A 19,632-nucleotide genomic window follows, 5' to 3' on the forward strand; every position below is an offset into this window, starting at 1 on the left:
CCCCGAGAGGAACAGAGAGGGGGGAAGACCTTTCGCTCGGCAGCGGCATTGGCCGCTCGCTTCCTATTCTCACCGCCAGGAAAGCGAGGAGAAAATCCCCGGCGGTGGTCCTTCCTCTAGGCTTCTCTCGTCGGCTGTTGTTGTTTTCCTGCCCACGCGCGCCAGTGTAGTTTCCTTACACTCGCCCTGTTAAGCACCGAGGCAGCCGCTCGGTGCGCGCACACACCGCCGGATTCCGCTGGAAGTGCAGCGTGGTTGGTGAATTGCTGGTGTATTTCATCCGTGGCGTTTGGCTCGGGAGCAGCAGCTCCTCCCCTTGGTGGTGCTATCCTCTTACTTGATCAAATCCTCGAACGTGAACAGTTTCACTGAAAAGCACGTTTTTTTAAAAAAAAAAAGAAAAGAAAAGAAAAGAAAGAAAAGGGAAAGAGAAAAATCCAGCAACAGTGAAAGAACAGAATCCAACTACAGGACTTTTTGTTTTTTGTTGTTATTTTTGTTGTTGTTAAAACCCCCCAAAACGAAATCCCTGCATCTCAACCTCAGAGGTTGAAAAAAAAAAAAAAAAGGTGGAAGAAGAAAGCTTTGGCTGCAAAATAATAATAATCTGCTGGCCGCTGCGCTCCCTCCCTCCCTCCCGCTTAGAAAGGACCCCCCACCCCTCCCACCATACATACCCAACTCTCTGCAAGGCATGGAGAGAGGGGCTGGCTGGTCCTCTGGCTGCTGCGTCGCTTGGATCGCCTCGGCATGGCTTTTATTTGGCGCTGGGTCTTTTGTCGGGGCTGAGATAACTTGCAGATCTTGTTTCCAGTCGTCTTTATCGCCCACATCTTTTCGGGTTAAGCTGCTGCAGTTGCCGTCGCCGCTGGAGGTTCCTCGGGGAGTGAAACTCGGGCCAAGCGGCGACGAAGATGGGGAAACCCTGCAGGAGAATCCCCGTGGAGGATGGGGTGCAGCGGGAGAGGCCCTGGAGGAGGAAGGCGAAGCGATGGGAGCGCCCCGAAAGGATCCCGATCCGGCGAGGGCGCAAGGCACCGCACCCGCGACGCCCGAGAAAGCCACCGGCGGACCCCCGAAGGAAACCGAGAGGGCGCGCCGGAGCCCCGATCTCGGCGGCTCCCACCAACTCGGGAATAGGGCGAAGGGCAGGGGAAGCTCCTTGCCTTCCGTCTGGGCAGAGATGCAACAGATGCCCGGAGGAGGGTCTGTCGGGGAATCGCCGGCCGGCAGCTCCAGAGCACGGAGGAGCAGCGAGGATTGGCAACCCTTCGGGCCGGACCGGCGCGGGGTAGAAGGAGGGGGTTGGGACGCCTCCTCTCCGGACGGCCACAGAGCCCGAAGTCCCGGCAGAGGCTCCAAAGAGGAAGGGCGGCTGGGCAAACTGCGCGGGGGCGGAGGCGAAGAGTTGAAACTGTCCAGCACCACCTTTGCCCTGAACGGAGACTCGGCTCACAACCAGGCGATGGTGCACTGGTCCGGCTACAACAGCAGCGTAAGTCGACGAGCCGGCCAGGGGAGCGGGAGGGGCGAAAGGTGGGGAGCGGCGGGGAGGGGGGGTGTCTCCCTCTGCAAACCCGGCTAGACCTTCACCAGTGGCTTCTCGGTCTTCTCCCCGGTGCAAAAGTTTCTGGCTGGGTCGGACGCCGGGCTAGTTGGCGAGAGAAACTCGCGCGGGTGGCTCAATCTTTTTGGCAAAGGGGCCACGGAGAAGTAGCATTATCAGCACCACGGAGAGGGAAAAGTCGGGGCTCTTTTTAATCCGCGGTTATAAAGAAGGATGACTGTGGGCCGCTGGAGGAAAGTTAGATCAAGCGGTGTGTTTCAGCAGTGGTTTCCCTCAACCCCCCCCTTCTTCTTTGATTTTTGTTTTAAACTACTGTTGCATTCGGAAGAGAATTGTGCTTGTTGCTTGACTTACAATGCAGTCACGCCGTTGATTTCTCTGTCTTATTTCCCCCGTTTGTAAGTAGGGGTTGATGGTAGGGGGAGAGAAGATGCTTCAATGGCACTGCGCTGAAAAATGAGTAATGAGGAGTGGGAGCCAGAGAGGAGGACGGTGGCCTTCGCTGTTGTTCAAAACCTGGCATTCCATTTATTAAGAAGTGATACACCCCCTTCCTCCTTTCCATATAAGGAAGGAAGCAAACACTATAGAAGGTTGCTTTCAAACTAATCGGTGGAAATCAACTTTCCCTTACCTGCAGAAATAACACATTTCTACATTTATAAATGCATAAATGTATGTAAATGCCACAGATGATTCTAGTAATTATTCATATGTACAATCACACATACATATATTGTATATTATGTATATTTTGTAGAATATCTTTTACATTTCCTATAGATTATGCATTAAGAAATCTTTCTCTGTTTTTCTTCTCATAAACTCAGTTTTATCAAAAGGTGGCGCCCTTGAAATCTGATTTGAGTAGCTGTGCTGGCGGATGGAGCAATATTACATGCCATGCATTTGCTGGAGAGATCAATGAAAGGGACATTGTTAAGTTTTAAACACAACTAGCTAGAGTCTGGGTTTATAATCCTTGTAGGACAACCATAGGAACAATGCTCAATTTTCTCTTAAAATTTATGTAGAAATGTTATGGTCAGTCCTCCTATAAAATGTTGGCAGGAGATAGGATTTTATTTGGAGGCTTGGACGCAACCTGTTGTAGACAATGTGCTCATTATTTTCTTCCTTTTTGTTTTTTGCATGTACTGTAGTCAGCTGTAGAACATATCTGAGTTTGAAAATTCAATATCCACCTACAGATTCAAATTCCCTATTGCCAGGTTGCTAATGGTCCCAAGTTTGAGTCTGTATTTCTATGTGATCAGAAACAACAACACTTTTTCTGGTGTCTACTTATTTTCAGAAAATGCTATCTTTAGTTTAAGATTTCTTTAGCAATGCAGAGTTAGATACATGTTCTTCTGTAGGGCCCTGTTGTAGATGCCACTTTTACTAAATATAAAAGCAATATTATGTCTTGAAAGAGTGTCATGTCTACATTTGGCAGTATGTTTGAGTAATATATGTAATAAAACCTGCAATCCGTTCTTTTTCATGCTTTAAGGGTGTGGTGGTTTGTGTCTGCAAAAATAGCTGATCAGTGATATGGATATTCTGTGTGAATTTTGAATTCCTATTATAAGACTTGGAAGTCTTATGGAAAAGACTTATGGTAAAGCATTGGAAGAATACTTACAATGCTTTTGGAAAGGTGATCCCCCCTCTGATACATTTTAAAACACCTATGAAATAGTATAATTCTCAGTATAAAATTAAGTGCTTCTCAGTAGTTGTAGTTGGATTGTATGGTATAGGTATAAAAATGAAGCAATGTAGAAATAGTACATTGCAGTAACATTCTGATCTTTTTGATATTTCAAGTGGAAATATCTGCTAGCAAAGAAGCCGCATTTCATAGATGAAGTGGGTTATTTTGGTGTTTGCATGAAGGGAAAAACAAGTGAGCCATTAATAAATAAATTATATCCATCTATGATTTCAGTAAGGAGACACTGAGAATTTGGGGTCCCCCCCCAACTCCTGGGAGAAAGCAAAACATCATGTTTAGGATTAATTGACTATATTTTTTAAAAAGCTGGGCTGCTTTTCCCTGTAGGATTCAATGCTCAGTTTGATTGAAAAAAGGCAAAGTTACCAAGAGGAGAAAGAAAGGAAAAAAACCCATGCTCCCTGATGAAAGCCTGGCTCCTTTTTCTTGTCTGCTGCAGCCTTTCCTCTCCCCTGTTTGATAAGTAGGGGGAGGTCAGCCAATTGGTTTAAAACAGCATAGCAAAGTGGTGATTTAGCTCAGATTAGATCTCAAAACCATTGTATACTTTACCACAAGACTTTAGTACCATCTGCAGTCGGAAACGTATTTCCTGAACTCTGAATATGCAAAACATCAGGATGATGGAATACAAAGATGTGTCTCTTCACACTACTGGCTGTGTCATGCTGTCTGGAGAAGCCCAATTTTCACTACTGAATATGACACACACTACGAGCAGTAACATGTACCCACACCTTCTTTCTGTTTCTAAAAGTTTGACTCATTAGTGCTTGGCTTTTGGCAGTCTCTTCTCTGGAATAAAGATTCTCTCTCTCTCTCTCTCTCTCTCTCTCTCTCTCTCTCTCTCTTACAGATGTTAATAAAAAAATCTGTATTGAATTTAGAAAGTAGGGTCACCAAATTGATGGTGAGATTTTAAAAAGCTGATAAAAGACAATGAAAAATAGTTTTCTTTGTTAAACAATTTATTTTGAAAGCATATTAGAAGTCATATTAACCTGGGGATGTGGACAAATGATACTGTTTACGTATGAATAAATAGATATATTGTACAGTATGTATCGGTAAGATAGCTCTAGTTAAATCAATTAATTCACTGTCATCCCACTTTCTTTGTATAGACATTCATCTGCACTAGCACGGGACAATGGATTTAAAATCTGGCTTGCTTCCATTTCTCATCTATGAAATTTTGGCAATATGAATATGCAATCTACAAAAATTTCTTGTGTAGAATGTATTCATGCATCCAATCTAAATGATGTGCACTTCTGGATAGAAGAATGTACAGATTGATTCTTCCCGTATTGGGTTGGATTTTTAACTCCCATGATTCCCAGCTAGCCTTTGATTAAATTGGAATTATAGAAGTTTCATCCTTAAGAGTTGTTCTCATTGTAAAGTCTTTTCATCTCATTTCAGTGGCATTCTTCTATTCTTTTATCATATCTGTGCTAACTCTACAACAAGTACCTGGGCTCTTCTAGCTATCTATTGTACCTATTATGTGTCTCATATCCACATTGGCTTCCTGACCTGTATAATTAGTGTGGAAAAATAACATTGTTATCATCATTTGGTATAATATTCATGGTTCATTGTGTTACTGGTGTGTGTGTGTGTGTGTTTATATATATATGCAACTGTAGTTAAGGATCTTTAATTGAATGCCATAAGGGTGAAGTGACTGGGATAATCAAGTGTATTGCTTTCAGGCTGGTAGGAAAAACTCAGTCTTTCAAGGATAGAGATTTTTTTCTGATCCTGATAGAGAAGCTGACTTTCTAACCAGTCCTAGTGTTCAGATCCAAGCTATCCTAGTGTTCAGATCCTATCTAATAAACTATAGTTGGGTTTTGTGTGGTTTCTTGTGACCACAGACTTTAAATTGCCAACTCCCAGTTGATAGTAGTCTAGTCTCCTGTTTCCACTACATGTATCTATCCTGTTCCTGGATCCTTCCTTTGAGACAGAACAGGTGTTACTTTCTGCTTCCTTACTAGCTTATGATTCTTACAAATCTCTGGTTTGACATTATTAAAAAAACACTGATGTGGAATGCAAGTCAATACAAAATCAGCACAACATGATTTGCTTGAAGCAGGACAAAAGAATGTTATGGAAAGAGGTTCTTAATTTTAAACTAGGAAAGAAAAAAAATAAGATCCTGTCATGTGAACCCAGAACATTGAATAAATATTGGGATAATTAATTTCAATGTGTTGTATAACCTGTGCCCTTAGCTTTTTTATGGTTTTGAAATCAGATATCTGGCTATATACTTTACTGACTGAAGGAAGAGAAAGAAGGCTTTGGATATGTTCATCCATTTTTGGTTTATTTATTAATTTATAAAATTTATATATCTCTTATCTCGCAGAGCAGTCCCTACACTTTGTTTATTTAAGTTATCACATAGTGCAACCCCATGAATTCCCCTGATGAAATATGGCCTTTGACTAGATTAGAAATCTGAGCAAACAAGGAAAACAAGATTTTGTTAGAAGCTGCATGGCATCAGAAGGCAGGATAAGAAGCAATGGATAAAAACTAATCAAGAAGAGAAGTAACTTAGAACTAAGGAGGAATTTCCTGACAGTGAGAACAATTAACCAATGGAACAGCTTGCTTTCAGAAGTTATGGCTGCTCTATCACTGGAGGCTTTTAAAAAGAGACTGGACAGCAACTTGTCTGAAATGATATAGGGTCTCCTTGTCGAGTGTCAAGTCAACTCGACATAAAATGGGGAGGGGGAGTCTTCGCAGATCCTACAATGAAGGATGGGATCCTACCAGACAACAACATTCACGATGACTGTACCATGGTGGTGGTGTCTACGCTGTCTGCAGCTTTGCACATTGGTGATGGGGAGGGGTTAGGTCCGGAATCAGAGACGGTCGGTCACCCCACAGCCGGGATAGGGCAAGACCACTGGAGAGGGGGGCGTTCCCAGCCGCTGCAAAAGAAGGGCTGAACCAGGAAGTAACGCCAATTGGCTATGGCCACTCCCAGGCTAATTGAAACAGGGATAAAGGGGCGTGGGGAGGAGCCCAACCCCAACGCCGACTTGGTGTTTTCTTTAACATTCGTGTGTGACTGCACCGAGAAATGAGAATTAAACCTGCTTACAACCTCGTGCTTTGCCTGCGAGTCGTGTTTTTAGCAGTTCAAGCTAGCTTGGTGAGCAGCATACGACACTCCTGCTTGAGCAGGAGATTGGACTAGACCTTCTAGGTCAGTGATGAGGAACCTTTTCAGCACCGAATGCCAAAAAGGGAGTACTTTGCGCTCATCAGGGCCACAATCAGGAAGAGGAGCTGCCCAGGGGACATGCGCATGCCGGATAAGATATTTCTGGTTTTCAGCGCATGCATGTGCTCTGGCTAGCAAGTCTTCAGGTTATTGCTATGCATGCGCATGCACCAATCAGCTGGCCAGTATGAATGCTCATGCTAGAAAATGGAAGACCAGCTTTTCCGATGTCCAGCATTGCTAGCTGGACATCGCTTGACAAAGGCTAGCTGATCATCACGTGCGCATGTGCCCCAGAAACCTGGAAGAGGAACGGGTGATGCCGCATGTGCCAGGTGACATGGCTCCGTGGGCCACTTCAGGCATGTGTGCCATAGGTTTGCCATCATGGTCCTAGGTTATCTGTCATTATTCTGTTATCAATATCAAAGTTGAGAAAGCTAGATGCAATTAAAATCAGTATGGTAAGAGATTCAGAGTATAAATTAAATTAAAGAGGCAGATGGAAAGTCCTTTTCAAGGTGGTGTTAGGACTTCATTATTTGCTTTAGAGATTAAGTTGGGGTGTACAAATCTTCTTTGGGCCAAAGTGGCTGAGACTATTAAAATGTTTGTTTTGAAACATTAATACAAATATTTAGTATTAATATTTGAGTCAAAGTTAAAAACATTATGTCAGTGCATCTAATATGATTTTCTCCCATTTATAAAATCATTGTGACAACTTTTGGAGTATCCCTGAGATACATAAATATGGAAGTGAAGAAGGAAATGATGCAAAGAGAAGATCAAACAAAAACAAAACTAGCAATAAGATGAGCCCAAATGGAAGTTTTAAATGGAACATATCTGAGTCTACATTCTGGCAATATTGATGCTTCCATCTGAAAGATACTTGTTATATATTTAATTTGTTGGTTGACAAAGCACCACATCTCATTTCAAAGTCACTTAAAAGAGCATTCTAAAACTGGGAGTAGTATAAAATATCTTGTAAATTAAGCAAGGCAATAAAATGTATAAAAGCATTAAACATCATGGGAAGTGTGAACTAAGAAATACAATTTAAATACCTGGTCGACACACAAAGTACAAAGTACAAAGATTCATGCCCTCACATAGAAAGGAGCAATAATAAAAAATACTAATTTCTGCTCCACAATAGCCTGGGTTAGCAGTAGATAGATCTATTGGTCCTCTAAAGGAAGCAGCAGTAACCTGATCCTGAGTGGTTTAAGATTTTGTACGTTAATCAAATATTAATACTAAGAAATTAATACTTATTTCTTAAAATTATATGCTACCTAATGGAAAAATAGGTACTCACTTTGGGTCCCACAGAACCAGCATAATGTATGTATGACATCATGACTCCTCATTCTTTTAGGGATAACATCAGACATACTGTATGTAGAACATATTACTCTAATTCAATCATTTGTTTATCAATGCATTTATTACCATGGCAATTTTCTGTTCAAGAAAGAGAGGAGATAAAATTGTTTTCTGTGATATACATGAATAAATGAAATAATCTTGCATTGGGGTTTTAATACTATGTTCTACCTGTTTATGCTACACATATATTTCATATATTTATAAGTTGAAACTTTGTTTCAAAAAGCTAATGTGAGTGGAATAAATGAACTGAAACCATCGAGAAGAATTGGGATTGGGACCTTTATGGACTCTCAAATTTTACATATTGCAAAGCTGTAAGTGGGAAAGCAATGATATATATTTCCGGACTTTGTAGGCAGGGACAATAGAGGAAAATATATTTTTAAAAGGATCCTGAATTCCTGTACTTTGAAACAGGTCTTTTACAGATATGACTGCCAAGCAGTGGTGCTATTCAGCCGGTTCTATCTGGTTCTGGTGAACTGGTAGTGGCAGTTGTGGGAGGCTCGGCCCACCCGCCCAGATGTCATCACATCCGTTTTTGACGCGCTATGCATGTGCAGAAGGTTCTGGTGGCACGTGCGCTCCCATTTGTGAACTGGTAGCAAAGGTTAGTGAATACCACCCGTGCTGCCAAGGTATAGATGAATAGGGAAGGGAGGCTGAAGTTCTAGCAGGCACAGATGTTTTCTTTGTCATTTTTTCATAGGAAGAGTCACTAACTGGTCTACATTTCATTGTGGAATGTGGTCAGATTAAAAATATCTCCTGTTCTTCTTCATCTAAGAATTAAATGAAAAGTCATTGGAAGCAACTGAGGACTATGGAACTATGTATGTCATTATTTACATGTGCCACAAAGGAAGATATAATTGTTGTAGAATAAGAGTATGTCAAAGAAGAGGGGACCAACTTATTCTCCAAAGCACCTGAAGGCAGGACAAGAAGCAATGGATGGAAACTAATCAAGGACACAAGCAACCTAAAACTAAGAAGAAATTTCCTGACAAAACAATTAACCAATGGAAGGACTTTCTTCCAGAAGTTGTGGGTGCTCCAACAATGAAAGTTTTTAAGAAGACATTGGACAACCATTTGCCTGAAATGGTATAGGGCTTCCTGCTTGAGCAGGAGGTTGGACCAGAAAACCCCGACAGTCCCTTCCAATTCTGTTTTTCTGTTATTTTGTTACTCTGTCAGGAGTAAAGGGTGAGGGCTATGGGAACTGGACTCTAATCCACTGAAAGCTTCCAAGTAAGGAAATCCTGATATAAAGTATATTTAGGATCGTTTTTGTTGCCCTCATTTTATGGAATGTTCTACCAAATGAAATTTATCAAACCTTAATGTAGGCAGCCTTTTACTTAATATTTTCCATATGACATCATTTTCCAGGGATTAATTTAAGTTGATCTCTGACAGTATGTTAGCACTGCCTATTGTTTGCAATATTTCATGTCAATGAAGATTCTCAGTCATCCAGGTAGAGTTGTCTGAAAGTTTAGTCATGGCAATTGGACTTTATAAAAATTTGAAATGTTTTGCTGCTTATCCAAGTAGTTTCTTCATTCTGAGCAAGTTGGTTAGGGGGAACCTCATATATGCCGTCCAGGGAGGTTTCACATGTATACACACACATTATTTTTAATGGTATATTGTTTGCTTAATAGGATACTTATCAGATGAGTTTAGAGCAAATCATATAACTGAGTTCTTTTGTGGATAAAATAAGCCTAAGTGAAATAAACTACTGTACATTATAATTTACTATTATATATGACCCAACCTATCCTATAAACTGTTAAGGTCCCACAACATCTTGGCTTCTTATTGAAAGTCTACATGTACTTACTTACAGGAAAGACTCATTGAAAATCTCCAGAATAAGACAAATTAGGGCTGCTTACAAAAGATCCTTTCTTTGCTGGGTTCCAGAAAATGCAGCAACTACTATTTTGGTGTGTTGTGTAAAAGGTTGACTCCTCATGGCTTTACCTCTCTGTGGTTAAGATTGTTTTTCTATTCTTTGTGTTAATTGCATACTGTAAGTATTATATATATACAATTATCTAGGAAAATAAATAATTAATTATATACATGCATCTGGAGGCCTTGTGAGAAACCCAAACAGTAATTAATTGTTCATTGTTCATGTTTGTTTGATACTTTTTTGCTCAGAGAACAGAAGCATATCTTGATTAAACAGAGGAGAATAGAAGGCTTTTACTGAATAAAACGATAAAGAAGCATACTCCTTTTTTTTTGTTTTTTGTAATAAATAATTGTAATAATTATTACAAATGCGGATGGCCATGTTCGGATTGCTAAATTGCTAAAGTATAAATTGTCAATCAGATACTGTTATTTACTGCTCACTTCAGCAAATTGCAGGTTAGGTGTCTTATGGGACTATAATGTATGATAGGTGTTTTTTAATTAAGGCCCTTAACAATGCAGGATGTGACAGGGGAAAATATTTACAATTATTTTTAATACATAGATCTGCTGAGAGAAGCTCTTTTTTTAGCCAGGATGGAATGGAGAGACCTTTATGTTTCCACCATTCATCGTTGGCGTGGGGGAAGGGGAATTGTACTGCAGGAAAATAGTTTTATGCATATATACCTGAAAGTAAACCCTACTTCCATGGAGCTTACAATTAGGAAAGTAAATAAGGAATTGTGGGCCAAGGCTCTTTGTTGAGGATTTTCTTCTATGATGTTAATTAGAAAAATATTCATCAGGATTAATAACTTGGCAGCTGGAATTAGATACAGGGATTATGCAAGTACTGTTGCATAGAACACTGGATCCTATGTGCTATCATTGCATGGATTTTGCTCACATTGCATGCTTATCTATTTAATTAACAATGGTTTGTTTATTAAGATAAAGTGGCCAGATTTGCACTACACAACATGTGAATACAGTGATACCACACTCATTGGATTTATCCAAAATAATATACTATAATGTGGTTTCTGATTTTGATTTAACAAAACATATGAATATGACTGTCCTATGATTATTTCCATTCCTGGTTAACAGGCTGGGAGTTCTGATAGCTTCAATACACCTGGAAGGCAGCAGATATGAGAAGATTTGTCTATAGGATTAATCTTGTCCTAGACCCCATATATTTTTTGTGTGCATTATACAATCTAATACTTTAGACAGGAAGCCTATTTTTCTAGAGAGTCCCAATGATTGCTCCCATTGCTAGACCCACTGTTACATGTAGGATGGGGATCCAATTAATTCTAAAGTCAGTTAGGACTTCTGCCTAGTATTGCATAAACTTTTGTTGAGAAAAATGATCAACCTCTAACAATCTGAGTCATTATAAAAATAGACATCATTGGCTTTCTGACATTCTCCATCAAATTTGTGGTCTTTAAAACTTAGAGATAGAATGTAACGGTGCTTTGCTGGCTTGGGTCCAGTACCCATCTAATCCAGCGTTCTTTTCTCACAGAGGCCAACTACTGCAAGTGCACAAGGAAGTCCACCAATGTTCCAGTATATGGTATTCAGAGGAATCCCATAACTTCTGTGAATTGATTCAAGCCTTTTTTGAAGCCAACATTCAAAAAAATCTCCAATGTGCCTCATAAAATGTGCTCACTTAATAGTGGCAGTAGTATTGCTCTTGGAAACAAAACAGCAACAAGCAAACAAATGGAAGAAATTATGAGTTTCTTTGGGATTCAGCTGCAATGGGGAAAACTGAAGACTAATGGCTGTACAAAGAAAGAAAGAAAGGACATTCACATGTGCATCTCTTGGTTATCTCATACACATTCATGAGTGCCAAACTCTACTCTCGGGAATTTCACTGAAATTCTTCTCTCCTTTGAAAGAATTTCCAATACTAAATTTCATTTTATCAAACCGAATGAGAGCTGATAGGGAAAAAAAAATCAGGGAAGTTTCATTGTTTATTTCTGTAGGGACTGTAATTCTTCTTGCATATCTGGAAGATTGGAAACTGGGTCATAGGCACTTTGTAGAAAGAGCTAGTAAAAAGTAAGAGATTCTCATTGAAATCCAACTTATTTGTACTGTATATTCCTCTAACATGCCCAACTCTCACTTCTCTATAAAAATGTGAAACATGCTGTTAAACACAGCCATCTTTGCTTGTTTGAGAAATTTTATTCCTCACCCCAGACCACATACTATCCACTGTGTATTTTAATCTCTCTTTTCCCATGTTCCTGTCTTTAATAAACATCTATGTATGCACACACATTCATCTACTTGCTTTAGTTTTTTGGCATTTATGTATAGCATTCTCTTTTTACTCAATTTTCTATGCAGGCATTATTACTTGGTCCTTCATAGATTAATTTTATCCATACTCTTTGTTACATCATACTGTCTAGCATTTGATACAAGTCATTTCAGTTTTCAGCTACCTAACTGAGATCATCTGCATACAAAAGTGCATTAATGTTAAAAGTTGCAACCAAGCATCATCAAAAGAATTATATATAAATGTATCTACTTATATTTGATAATCAAGCATCACAAATTCTTCTTTTACTCCCTGCTCAATATTTAACTATTCACTAAGTATTTGATTTATCTTTCTATCACATAACTTCACTTCCATCATATAGTATTTATATGTTCGGCAACCACATGCATACTAAATCTTTCACATTTACTTTATCATGTGCTTTTTCTGATTCAACACATTTTCTTTGTCACATTCATATATTTCTTAATGACTTGCTAAAGTATAAAAATCTGATTTGTATGGTATAGTGCATATCCCAGATTGTGATCATTGTCTCCTTTGTCTTTTATATATAATTTTTATTAAAGACTTTTTTGCAAAATTAAAATATAAACACAAAAAACATAGAAGAAAAATAAGAAAGAAAAAGAAAAAAGTGGTAAAAAATAGAAAAGAAAAGCAAGAGCGACTTTAGATCAGTTATGGGTGTATATTTAATACATTTCCCCCTTTAAAATTACCTAATATGGTTTCCTTCTCCTCATATTGCTCCTTTGCTTCTTGTCTTCTTTCAAATAGAATTCTACCTAGCACGATTAAAAAACCCTCTCTTGTAGTTTTTGCATTCACTTGTGATTTTTTGAATCAGGAAATGAAGCCAGTACATACTTTCAACCCTCAGGGGCAAATGGGCATAAGCAAACCACAGCAATATCTCTTAGTTATACCATCTGGAGATTCTAGGGTGATATCAAGCCCATCAAGTTTTGATTGTTGTTGCAGGGGGTTTGAGGGTTTATTGGGTTTTGTATTTGGAGTTTTATTTCCCAGAATCATTAGAAATGAGTTAGACAGCTATATAAATTTTCTTAACAAACAAACAAACAAACAAACAAACAAACAAACAAACAAACAAACAAATCTATATTACAGCCTTATAATTTTTCATCAAATTTTGTGATTGTCTTTTCTCATTTTTTGACAGTAGCATTTATATTATTCATTTTTGTTCTATTCTTTGATTTATCCATTCTCATTTTCACTCAGATCTTTAAAATACCTCTTGTAGCAGCTAATCATTTCATCTTGCCTTCAAAATCATTTTATCACCTTTATTCACTCTGCTGGAGGCTGGTTTAGCTTTTCATCCATTTCCCAAACAACTTTTGCTTTCATCAAAATCATTCTGCATTTTACTGCCTCTTTTAATTTTAACTGTTGTTTGGTCTTGTTGCCTACATTTTTTGTAACACATTTTTCTCATGGTATTATACAATGGTATAATTACATGTTGTATTGGTATAATGGTATGTATTATACAATGGTACAATACAGGCAGAGGTGATATTCAGCTGGTTCGCACCGGTTCGCACGAACCATTGGCAGAAATTTGGCCAATGTCACCAAGCTGGTAGTGATGGCTGGCTGGCCACGCCCCGAACTGGTCCCCTGGTCACCGCTCTCTTGCCCCACCTGCCATGTTTATCGCCACCATGTTCTTCACATACATACATCCCATTGCCTTGCAAGTGGTGAAGACCTGGCTTTACAGGAGGCCTGGGGCCGTTAATCTTGCTGTTGCAATCTTGCGAGATCCGGCCATGAATGGTGTGCATGGGCTTTTAATGTTTTTAAAATGTTTTTATAATGTTTTTAAATATTTTTTCTATGTTTGTGTTCACATTATTTTTGCTGTAAGCCGCCCAGAGTCCCTTGGGAGTTGGGCAGCATAGAAATGCGATAAATTAAATTAAACTAAATTAAGTCATGCGCATGCGTGAAGAACATGGCGACAATGGCAGCAGGTTTTTCAGCAACCTCTGGTACTTTTCGGCAGCCTGCAGCCAGTCGCCACAGCAGCAAAGTGGCTCTCAAAAAGGCTTCTTTGCCACCTGCTTTCCAGCAGTGGCGGCTGGCTGGGGCCACTGAAAACTCTGGTCAGCTTGCCTTCCGGATTCTGGACCAGCCACTGCAGAAGGTATGCAGCCCAAACAAAGAGGCAGTGGTGGGGGAGGAAGTGGAGCTAAACAGGGGTGACTGGCGAAGGGAGGGTGGGGGTAGATAGGGGAAATTCCAAAAATTTTCCTATCCTTTCTTGTGGGTGTGTTTAGGTGAGGGGGTCATGTGACTGAGTGGGCATGGGCGTGAGTGACGTCAAGTTGGACACGCCCACTCAATCACATGGTCCCCCCCACCTAGACACACCCACTGAACCACTAGCGAACATTTTTGAAACCCACCACTCAATACAGGGGTGTCAAAATCGATCCCATTGTAAGCTGTATCCGGATTTTGTTTGCCCTTGGGGGGCTGGGATGGGTTGGCCTGGTCAAAACACCTGAATGGGTAGGTGTGGCCAGGGTGGGCCAGGGCAGCATGAGATGGTCCCTTGCCATCTCTGGGATGGCCCCACGGGACAACTCTGAGCCTATTGCAGGCAGAATCTGGCTTGTGGGCCATGTGTTTGACAAGTCTAGTATAATACATTAAACATTTCATTTGTTGTTAACTGGAATGTTTAATTTGCTCGGGATAAACACATGTCTATCATCTGTGAAAAAAATAAAAATTAATAAAATATAGAAATAAAAATAAAAAATAATAAATAAATACATTAAAAACAAAACAAAACACCAAATAAACTCAAAGGTAGACTCTATGGACCACTGGGTGTTTTTTGGCCATCAGTTTTCTATTTAGCTATGTTTCTATGTCACATGATTGTTTTGCTCAATGACAACAATCCCAGCAGTCTCAACTGCAGTCATTAAGCAATCTCCTGGGTCAAAAATTGAGCAAAAGAGCTGCCTGCCAAAGAAGAGGTGAAATCCTCTGACAGGCAGCCTTTCATTCTGAAAAAAAGAGCAAAAGTTGCCTGCTACAAGTGGTACATGTGGTATTCAGATTCATGTGGAGCTGAAATTGTCTAGCAGGCAGCTCTTTCAGCCATTCTCCAGAGATGAGAAGGAGTCCTTTCAGCAGGCAGTAGACACTTACAAGATTCCCTGCCAGATTCCCCACTGACTTTCTGGGGTAATCAGTAGTGAAGTTTGCAAATTGTGATCACATGACTGGAGGGTATTTGGCAACTGGCCATAAGTGCAAATAGATTGCCAAGCATCCAGATTGTGATCACACATCCCTAAGAAGTGGTGGCAATGATGCAAAATTTTGCAATCAACAGAAATGGTTTACAAGTCCTAAAGCAACCATTGTAATTTTGGATTACTATTAAAATAATGGTCATAAATCAAGGAATATCTGTAATATACCGTATATTATGATAAACACATTTCCTCCTCATCCCCTTCTCATTTTACCATTCCACAAAGAAACCTTTTTGTGCTTTCCATTAGTGTAATTTCACCTCCTCCTTTGGTACTTTGTAACATAATTCTTCTCACTGTATTCCAGCCCAATTCCATAACTTTTTTTTCTAAAACTTATGTCTATTTTCTTTTCATTCTGTTGGGAGATTAGTTTGTCTTCTAACAAATTTGTCATGCAAGACTCTGATTAATTTATCATCTTCCTGCAGACATTTTGTTTTCACTCTAATTTCTTTCACTTTTTTCTTTTTTAAATGTTTGTTTTCCCCAAAGATCGACTTTGGAGGCTACCAAGAAATAGCCTACCATATTCAGCATCTCTGATCAGCTTGTATCCTTCACTAATTATCACAATCTTTCATCAAAAACAATAAAAGTAATAATGTTTTTATATTTATATTAATACCACTCCAATGTGTATGTATGAATATACTTCTGTTTAAAGCAAACAAATACTTTTCTAAGTTCACACAATCACCATTTTCCTTTATTTTTGGATTCATGAATGGCCAATTTATCTCTTTATTTCACTCATTTGCAGGGCTTGTAGGCTGTTCCAATCAGTTAGTCTGAGTGATAGACAGAGCCAAAGTGGGTAAGGGCTCAACTGAAGCAATAGAATTATTTTGTTTTTCTTCTTTCCATCTCCTTTGCGTGCAAAGGTTGCCAGATAGATATCAACGAACTGTGTATGCCTAACTGACATGGCAGCTTGAACAATTTCTTGTGTTGTCAAAAATGTGAAATTACACAAGTTTGTTTTTTTAAAAAATAGAAATAATTATATTTTATTGAAATCAGCTAACATTTATAACAGAATGTTACATGGGCTTCCTGACCACAGGAAATAAACATGGTAAAGAGGGGATACAATATTTAAAATGTTTAAGCAAGTGGTGTCTCCAATTTTAATCTGAAAGTTGGCATTTTTTTATTGGAAAGCTATGCATTCTTACTTAGGAAGTTTCTTTAGTTTGTTCTTTAAATGTGTATAGTAAATACTATAGTTTAGCTTGATAATGACATAATTTTCTGACATAAATACATTGATGTTTATACTGTATAAGTATTCTACCTATGCATGAACTTGGATAGTCTACTACTCAGGAAAATCCATAACTTTTATATAACAGTTTTAGCTTGGAATGTTATTCTCACATTTCTTTAAAAGAAAATCAAAGTATTTGTTTCTGTACCAATGATATTGGGGGACATTTATAATACTCAATTCTGCCAAATACTATGCTTTATGGACACCTTCTCAATATGCATAAAGAGAAGAAACAAATACATAATTCTAATCCTACATCTTTTCATAGCAGTTGCTATATTTCAATAGGAAGCACTTGTTTCCACTCAAAATTGTTTTATCTTCAACACAAATGATAGTTGCACTATCCAATTCACAACTTCATAGGAAAGAAACATCCTTTATTTTAAAATAAATTAACTCTTCATTAGTTCTGCTGATGATCTCCTGCCACCCTCCCCTTGGTATTTGTAGCTTTTGGCAAAAGGACTGGGAAATAAGAAATCTCTATTAGTTCCCAGAAGGTATTCAGGAATCAAAGAGGCTAACACTAGAGGGAGTGTGGACATTTAATGAAATATAAAAATGTCTGTGAGAAATGAAATTCAGAGCCTTAAAGTACACTATGAAATATAGATATTGCTGAAATATTAATATTGGAAATTCTCTTGCAGGCAGTTCACTGAATTGTCTTATTTGAAGGTTTTCTTCCTGGGGAGAGAAGTGGTTATATAATAGCCTGAGCTTAAAATCAAGAACTTGGACCTGTTCCAAGAATCATAAATAATTAAAAAAGGAGATTTCTTTAGTTTAATATTGCCTCTTTTTTTTTTCAATCTCAGTTGCTTACTGGTTTATCCCCAGAAAATTTTGTATAATCGTAGGCTGGAACTTGGCTGAGATATAATAAACTCTTTAGGCTTGTTTTAAAATGATTTTTTTACTGATAATAAATTCTTCAACAACTACTAATGAATACTATTTTTATATAAATTTTATAAAAAGTTTTAAAGAAAAGAAAAGAAGCAACACGGAATCAAGAAAGAAAAAGGAAGATAAAGAGAAAAAGACGAAAAGACAAAAGTGTAAAAAGGAAAGAGAAAGAGGCTTCCAATTTCATTTTTAGCAGCTACAAATATAATTACAAAGTTACAAAAAAACTCATTTTTTTCTATTATCAATTTTTTTTTCTAATCATCAAACCACAAGTTATAAATGCTTTTTTTATGTTTCATGCAAAAAAGTCTACAAGAGTTTTCCATAAATCTTGATGTTAATTAAAGAAGTCAATTTAGTCATATAGCCATTTCGGCTTTTTTACATGTCCATCAGTCATGATAAAATATCCTTTATGTTATTCATATTTTCAGCATAAATTTGAGTTGCCTTTATACATTTTGTACAATATTTTCAATATTTTGTACAAATATTATCAGTATATTATTTAATAAAAATTTTATTTATGACTGGGACATAATGTAAATTTTAACCCTTTCAATCACATATTTACTCATTGATCCATTTGTATATTATAACCAAAGTTTTTAGCTCATTTTATCATACACTTTTCTTCCTCTGTGTCAAATTTCAACAAAAGTGATACATTTTAGCAATATCTTGTTCATCATTTGTACAGAATTGTCTTTCAAATGCAGTCTTACATTGTTCAAAAGCGTAACACATTTTATCCACTTTAAACTTTTCTAATAACTGCATATAGAGAAACCATTGACAAGTATATCCTTCCTTTATCAATTGTCCCTTGATTTTATCTGCTACTGGATATTATTGGGCTGCAAAGAAGTCTTATTATCTTTCATTATACTGGAGATAAATACCCTCAACAGTAGCTATGAATGCACTTATCTCCAGTACAATGAAAATTAATAAGACATCTTTGCAGTACAACAGTATTATTTGCTAATAGATGCTACTGGACTGCAAAGAAATCTTATTAATTTTCATTGTACTGGAGATAAATGCACTCATAACTACTGTTGAAAGAAGATTGTTGAGATAATTCAGACTGGATATGCTACATTTGTCCCTTTCCTCACAGATGTTTCATTTATTAGAAACCAAAACCACAAAAGATTATATTGATTTGCTTTAATTTTTGTGCTAAAGTACAATGCAAATACTTCATTTTGATTTAGCACATAGTGTGAACTTCATTTTGGTTTAGCACATTGTGGTGTATTCTGCATAATTTAGTTAAAGAAATCAAGACTTAGTGATGAAGTATGATTGATGGTCCTTCCAATGAGCTCAGTAATAGAAAGCAATTCAGGAGTTACACCTAAGCATAAAGTACCTTGTACTTTCTCCATACTATAGTGAATGAAGTAATTTTTAAGAGCCAAAATATGTGTGAAATTACATTGGGTAAGAAAAATCGTTGTCAAATAAAATCCCTGTTTTAACATTATTTGATGTTCATACAGTTACCTTCTTTTTAACCAATGGAATGTGGAAGATGATCCACACAGCTCCAATGGTATTTTGAGATTGTGGTGAACAATGATAATCTCTAATATAAAATCTAAGGACAGCTTCGTTGATCGTCTGGTTTTGTGTAAACTGAAATCAAGTTTCAGACTCTCTGAGCTTTTGTTTTAGTTGATCAGATTGACCTGTCAGCTTCCAAAATCCTCAACCCAAACAATGGGCTTCAACCCATTCTCCAAAGAAGAATTGAAAAATAGAAATGTGTGGTCTGAATGCAGTAGTTGTGAAACATCTTCTTTTTGATCAAGCAATTTGTCCTGTCAAATTACTTTAGATACATATTCTTAAATACACAGAAACCTGAGTGAAAGTTAATTCAGTGTTTGATTTGGGCATGC

The 19,632-nt window shown here is 38.0% G+C and overlaps 1 protein-coding gene across 1 annotated transcript in view; it reads left to right on the plus strand.

The window, feature by feature from the left end:
- Nucleotides 1-694: 694 nt before the first annotated feature.
- LOC139318620 (VPS10 domain-containing receptor SorCS3-like) overlaps nt 695-19,632 on the plus strand; it is a 478,807-nt gene continuing 459,869 nt past the window's right edge. The window contains exon 1 of the mRNA XM_070946166.1: nt 695-1,495. Coding sequence (XP_070802267.1) covers nt 695-1,495 — 801 coding nt within the window. The remainder of the gene's footprint in view (nt 1,496-19,632) is intronic.

Source organism: Pituophis catenifer, unplaced genomic scaffold, assembly GCF_029215685.1.
Source record: "Pituophis catenifer annectens isolate HBS135680 unplaced genomic scaffold, rPitCat1.0.hap2 SCAF_6, whole genome shotgun sequence".
Lineage (NCBI taxonomy): Eukaryota > Metazoa > Chordata > Lepidosauria > Squamata > Colubridae > Pituophis > Pituophis catenifer.